General features: G+C 58.9%; 1 protein-coding gene across 2 annotated transcripts in view; it reads left to right on the top strand.

Moving 5' to 3' along the window:
* The first annotated feature begins 251 nt into the window (after positions 1 to 251).
* Positions 252 to 6,863, top strand: part of LLGL1 (LLGL scribble cell polarity complex component 1) — a 17,588-nt gene continuing 10,976 nt past the window's right edge. For both annotated transcript variants that reach the window (XM_037492021.2, XM_037492020.2), the window contains exons 1-4: positions 252 to 370; positions 3,890 to 3,987; positions 6,374 to 6,455; positions 6,546 to 6,676. In XM_037492021.2, the coding sequence (XP_037347918.1) occupies positions 290 to 370; positions 3,890 to 3,987; positions 6,374 to 6,455; positions 6,546 to 6,676 (392 nt within the window). In that variant the 5' untranslated portion in view covers positions 252 to 289. The remainder of the gene's footprint in view (positions 371 to 3,889; positions 3,988 to 6,373; positions 6,456 to 6,545; positions 6,677 to 6,863) is intronic.

Below are 6,863 nucleotides of genomic sequence, written 5' to 3'. Positions count from 1 at the left end.
ATGCTCCGTGGGCATCCCTTCGCGAGCCCGGCCGAGCCCGGGGGGCCCAGACTTCCCCCATTGTCTAGCCAGAAGGGGCGGTGCGAGAGGGGCACGGGAGCGCTCATTGGCTGGGAGGCGCGTCAGTCGCAACCCGTGCCCACCCACGTGCGGGCCCCGCCCCGCGCGCCCGCGCCCGGGCCGCCTGGCGCCCCGCCCGCGCCTCAGGACCGGCGGGGCCGCGCGGCGCATCCTGCGGGCGGCGGCAGCAGCGGTGGCGGCGGGCGCGGCGCCGGCGGCCGAGCGCAAGATGATGAAGTTTCGGTTCCGGCGGCAAGGCGCCGACCCGCAGCGCGAGAAGCTGAAGCAGGAACTCTTCGCCTTCAACAAGGTGCGGCGGCGGCGGCCCGGGCTGGGCGGGAGGGGGCGGGCCCGAGCCCGGGCTGGGGGTCCGGGGCCGGAGCCACGTCGGGCCGGGGGGAGGGGGCGCGGGCGCCGGCGGGGAGGGCCGGGCCGGGCGCCCTCTCGGCGGCCCCGCCTCGCGCGCCTCGGGGCGCTGCGCCCGGGCTCGGGCTCGGGGCTCTCGCCGACTTTCCGCGCCCGCCTCTCCTGCGCGTGTGGGCCGCGCCGGCCGGGTCCGCGGGTCTCTCCTGCCGGGCTCCGGGCGCCGGCCTCTCGCGCCCCGCAGTGCGCGGGGCGCCGCCTCTCTGGCCTCGACGGCCGCCCGAGCGCAGCCCTCGCCGGCGCCCCGGGAGGGGTGTCTGCCCCGGCCCTGTGTCAGCGGGGTGGCCCTTCGCTGCCTCCCTGCAGCTCTGCCTCTCCATTTCTGTCTCACTTTTGTCTCTGCCTGTCTCTTCCTGCGTGTCTCTGCCTCAGTGTGTCTCGGGGGCGGGGGTGTCTCTGGAACTCTCACTCTGTATCACACTCTGTTGCTGCATCTTTCTTTGGGGTCCCATGCGAGCCCCTTCGGACAGCTCAGGGCCCTGTTTGTTTTGCTTCTGCACCCAGGGCCACAGGAGGGGTGAGGAGTGGAGACATGTGTTGGGGGGTAGGGCTAGGAAATCCCTTCCATTTTCCTCTCCTCCCTTCCCCCACTTCCCTAGGCTCTGTCTTCCCCTGCTCCGCCCTTCCTTACTGGGGGCTTTAGGGGAGATGCCTAGCTCTATACCCAAGTGCGCTTCAAATCATGGGGCCACAGCGTCCCTTGCTGTGACATGGGACCTCTTTCCTCCCTGCTGTGGGCTTTGACTCCCTGTGTCATATGGGCCAAGGCTAGAATGGGGGTGAAGGGCTGCTCCTTCCTTTCCTTCTCTGGGTAGGGCACATAGGGAAAGGGGCTGCCTTCAGCCCCAACTCCACATGCACTTGTGTTTGGCAGCAAGAAGTCACAGGCTTCACTGGCTAATTCTAACCCTGGCTATAGGTTCTGGTTCCCGAACCTTAAGGCCCTCTGACAGCACAGTCCCTCACTGCTCTTTAAGATTAGTTAGCCCCATCACACAGGTGAGAAAATTGAAGTTCAGAGAGGAGTGACAACCTTCCCAAGTCACTGAGTGAGCTGGGACTCTGCCCCAGTGTCCCTTTATTATTAAGATTTGACTTTAGCTTTGAAGGGCAGGAATTTTTGGAGGATCTGCCATAATCAAAGAGATTTGTCCAGGCGGTTGCTCTGGGTTCACTGAACCTGGAGTGGCTGAGGCACCAGGATGTTTCTTGGGGCAGGTAGGGTTTTTGATTGGGGATGGCTGCCCGAACCCTCATAGTTAGTGGCCAAGAACCTGCCAGGGATCCAAAGGGGAGACTGCTACCCAGGGGCTTCCAGATGGCCCCCTTCCTGTGCTGGGATGGTTATGAGGGTGAATTCCTGGGAGGTGAGAGGGGAATAAAGGTGCGGGTGTGCTAAGACTGCTCAGCCAGTGAGTTGGGGTGTGAAATGGGGACCTGAGACAGATGATGGGGAGAGCCCCCCTGACTGGCCTTGGGTTGGCAGAACAACTCTCAGCTAAGGAAGATGAGACCCCATTCTTGGGCAAGGGTTTTGGTCACCAGAGGGAATAGCAGGTGCTCACTAGAGAAGGCCCCAGATTTCTGAGTTTGGGGGTGGGGTGGAGTGGCCCATCAGGAGTGAACAAAGACTTTGGACTCAATCTTCTGTCCATGTCCCAGCCCTGACCACAGGTCGTCTGTGGGATATCTAGTTTATGCCAGGTTTACAAATACTGAGCGCTTACTGGGTATGAAGGCTCCTTTTAGGTGCTGGGGACTCTGCACTGACCAAAGGACAATTATTTCTTTACTCAGGAGCTTGTACTAGTGGGGGAGACAGTGAAAAATGAAAGCATAAGAGTAAAATATGCAGTAGTTTGGATGGTAGCCAGTGCTGTAGATAAAGCAGGATGAGGGCATCAAGTGTGGGGATGCACAGTTGCTATATCTGGGGAATGGGGGTGGTTTATGAAGTTTTTGGAGGAGTTGACTAGCTGAGATCCTAGTGCAGGGAAGCAGGGAAGGAGCCTGCTGTGGGGAGTTGAGGGACAGGAGATGCACAGACCCTGAGGCCTTTAGTAAATTGGAGAACAGAAGGCCCCTGGACCGGGAGTCAGGTGGGCCAGGGGGAGAGTGGGAGGAAGAAGCTCAAATGGTAAGACTTGGCTTTGACTCTGAGATAGCTGGATGGGTCCTGAGAAGAGGAGGAGCTGGCCAGACGTGGTCAGGTCCAGCATGGGGATTGCCATGCTCGTGGGAAAGCGAAGCTGCCCCCAACCCTGACCAAATAGGCAGCTTTATCCTCAGGTGGACTCACTGCCTCCAATACCCAAATGGGAAACTGAGGCTTGCAGGGTGCTGTGACTAGCCACACAACTGGGTGCCAAGCCAGCTGTCCAGGTGACTTAGTCCCTGCCTGGATGAGCCGGGGTAGGAGGGAGGTTGGGTGTCAGGCCTGGGGACCAGGGTTTTTTACAGAATGTGTCTCTTCCTGAGACAGTGGTCAGCAAGTACTATGACACAGTGACCTACATTAGTGTTGAGGACAGGGGTGCAGGTACCCCAGGGAGGATCTCCTATTCAGGCCTTGGGGGATGATCCTTAGGTGGGTGGGCCAAGGGGGGAAAGTACAAGCCAGGTGGAGTAATGCAATCTGGAGGGTGGGCAATGCTCTCTGCACTAGGACTGGCCCTGCCAGGAGCAAAGGACCCAGTGGGAGCTGCTCTACTGATATCCCCTGTGCACAAGCCCCCTTCACACCAGCCTAGCACAGATGGGGTAGAAATCATGTTGTCCAATTTCCAAGTGGCGAACCCGAGTCTGAGAGGTGGGTCATCCTTTCAGGGACTGGGCCGGAAGCTCCCTATCTCTGGGCAGAGGCAGCCCTGTGGTTGGGAGGGGGTGGGGGGGGAGGGTCAAGAGCCCCTGCCTGACTGGGTGTTGGCCTCTGACTTCCATACAGGGACTATGTTTGGGAAGTGCCGTGGATTTCACAAGGGACCCTGGGTAGCTTGGTGCCTCACCAGGCACCTGTGCTTCTAAGAGTAGGGTGTAGATGCCCCCATGTAGCAGGCAGGGTCATTTCAGTGCCAGCATCTCATCAAGCCTTATTCTCCCTGTTTGATGCCAGGGCCCTGAGTATAGTAGGGTGGACTTGGGTGTTGAGAAAGGGAGGGGCTTGGCCAGGGGAGGCTATGGATGGCAGGCCCTAAGGGCTCAGGTCCCTGCACAACAACAGAGGTGTGATTGTCCATTTCACAGTTGAGGACACTGAGGTACAGAGTGTGGGATCACCCCTCAGCTCCCTTCCTCCTGCTCCAGCCCTGCTGTGCAATAGCAGCAAAAGCTGGAGGCTGCAGTGAAGCAGTTCTCAGGGCAAGCTAGGGGCAGCCTGCCTGTTGCAGTGCCTTTCCTTTCCTTGCAGACTGTGGAGCATGGCTTCCCCAACCAGCCCAGCGCCCTGGCCTTCGACCCTGAGCTTCGAATCATGGCCATTGGCACCAGGTCTGGGGCCGTCAAGATGTATCCTTTGTGGCTGTGGCCTCCAGGGTCTATCAGAACAACTTGCGTGCAGCTCCCTGTGTGCTGGACTCCTTGGGCAGGGCCCAACCTTGGAAGCCTTTGTAGGTGCCAGGATCCTGGTGGGGGTTGGCTCAGCTTCTGCCCCAGATGCCTCCTCACAGAGATAATGGCGGGGGCGGGGGTGTGTTTGGGGGGGAGGGCTTCAGCTTGCACTGACCACAGCTGTCTCTTGATGCATTTCAACAAGCCAGTTACCTAGGCGACCCTGCGAGATCTTCCCAGCAACTGTGACTGAGGAGGCCAGGCCAGGGGGCTGGGCTGTGCTCAGTACCCATCGAGGCTAGTGAGTGGGCTCGGGTCACACAGAGGGCCTTGCCCTGTGACTGGACACACACACATGTGCATATGTGCAGACACGTGTGTTTAGTGGAAGGGCGGGGGGCTGTGCCAGGCTCGGCGTGGTGAGCACAGTACGGCCCCCACCTGGTTGCTGGTGGCTGTACAATAGGCCGTATGAGCTGCACAAAGCGGGCATTTTCCCTGCAGGCGCGGGGTGGGGGTGGGGTGGGGGCAGGCAGGCAGCTGAATGCCTCCTTGCCTGCTGTGGAGAATTCTACCCCCACTGCTTGTGGTGAAACCCCACAGGCGGGGAAACTGAGGTTCAGGTCTGGATGGCAGCTGCTTGGTAAAGGTTGCCCACCGCCTTGGGTCTCAGTATCCTCAAGCACATCAGTTAGTGGAAAATGAGTCAGTGCTTGGAAAGAGGATGGTGATAAGGGGTCTCCCTACACCGGGGCTGATGCCACTGACCAGGCAAGAGTGGACATGTGGCCCTATGGTTTGAGCTCTGCAGTGTGGCTGTGGCTCCTGAGGTACCCATGGGGCAGGGAGCTGGGTGGAGAGGGGCCTGGGCCCTTCTACCCCTGGCCCCCACTTGCTCTGGTAGGCACCACCCTCCTGGCCTTTGCGCTCCTGCTCCATGTAGGGGCTCTCCTGCTCCACACAGGTCATGTCTCTGCAGTACCTTTCTGCCACAGCAGTCGTTGCACGGAAGTGCCTCATGCTTTGCATGTGTTAACAACTGAAGTGCCCCCCTTGGTATTGTCTTCTTGTGCACTGGCTCCTCAGGCTCACAAAGAACCTGATGTACTGGCAAGAGACAGCCTTGAAGAGGAGGCCAGAGCCCTCTTTCTCTCCTGCTTCCTCCAAACCACCTGGGCTGGGAAACTGAGGCTGGAGAGGACAGCCCTGCCTGCAGAGGCCGCCCCTCCCCCTCAGGGCTGACTGTTTCCTTGGTGACCCTGGTTCCTGCTGAGCCACTCCTGCCCCTTCTTTTGTCCCATCTTCTGTGTTCTCCACGGCTCCTGCAGGGAATCCCAACTCCAGCTCCAGGCAACAGGCATTGTCGCTGGGCAACGCTGATGACCCCTCCCTAGCCCTTCCTCTTGGGGCCCCTCAGGCCTTACTGGTCTACTGTGGGAGTTGTTGGGACTTTGGCACTGATGCTGGATGCTTGCAGCTGGTCATACAATCTCTCCAAATCTCTGTGTGCTTATCTGTAAAATGGACCTGCTAGGACCTTTCCTTCAAACGGATTTTGCTGGCTGCCTGCCTGACCCTGAAGGAGGTTGGTTTCCTTGTTCACAATTAGAGTTTGTCCTGGAGCAGTGGGAAGAGGTAGCCTGGACTCTTCTGTGCTCCCAACTTCCCTGCCTGAACTGGGCTGGCATCTCTGACTTGTGTGATCCCACCCTGTGGGCCAAACTCTTAGGCCCACAGACACATACAAGATCCCCAGGTGTGGACCAAGTGTTTTGGGTGTCCTTTTATTCTCATTTGCTCTGCATCAACCCTACAGGGTGAGGGTGGGAATGGAAAATCGCTAGCCCATTTTGCAGCTGAGGTGAAAGTCATGCAGCAGCACATGACATGTAGGAGCTGCGAGGAGCCTGCATTGAGTATACTTTGGGAGAATAGGATGGTGCTTTTTATTAAAGATTTATTTATACATACAAGATCTAAGGTATAGGCCAGAGGTGCAGGAGGTGAGAGGATTCACCAGAGACAGAGTGGGGAGCAGAACAGGCAGACTGACTGAAATACACTGCTGAGGGGAGCAGCGGGCTAGACAGGTGCCCGGGATTGAACTCCGACCATCACAGTGATAGTGCTGAGTCTTAACACCTACGCCACCAGGGAGGTCCCACGGATGGTGCTTTTTCAGCTACATAGCCCACCACCTGGACCTTGGAGGACTCCAAGATAGGCAGGACCAACTGAGGCCCGTCTGAATGGGCCTGGGGAAGGATGAGAATTGGACATCTCCTGTGCTGTCGTTTTCCCAGCCCATGCCTGCTTGTTTCTGCCCTTGATTTATTGCCCTCAGCTACGGTGCCCCTGGCGTGGAGTTCACAGGCTTGCATCGAGACACAGCCACTGTCACCCAGATGCACTTCCTGCCTGGGCAGGTGAGCCTCTACCCCCTCCGCCTGGCTCCCATGGTTCCTGTGGCCCACCCCCTCAGGCCAGCCCAGTCTTGGTCTCTGCTCACCTACTAGGGCCGCCTCATGACCCTGCTGGATGATAGCAGCCTGCATCTCTGGGAGATTGTCCACCACAACGGCTGTGCCCACCTGGAGGAAGCGCATAGTTTTCAGCTGCCTAGCCGGCCAGGTTTTGATGGAGCCAGGTACTGGAGGACCGCCCCCACCACAGGGGAGCCTTGCATGGCTGTGGCAACAGGATATCCTTGTGAAGTCACAGTGGGGGCAGAAGCTGCCCCTGGGGCTGCATTCAGGGTGGCGGGTATTGAGCTGGTCATGAGTCCCAAAAGGCAGGGCTTGGGTCATTTGAGGTGTTCTACATGGACTTTGTGG

This window comes from Talpa occidentalis, unplaced genomic scaffold (assembly GCF_014898055.3).
Source record: "Talpa occidentalis isolate TD23 unplaced genomic scaffold, MPIMG_talOcc4v2.1 talOcc4.7, whole genome shotgun sequence".
NCBI lineage: Eukaryota > Metazoa > Chordata > Mammalia > Eulipotyphla > Talpidae > Talpa > Talpa occidentalis.
The sequence above is the reverse complement of the archived record's forward strand: the minus strand, read 5'-3'. Positions and strand labels throughout refer to the sequence as shown.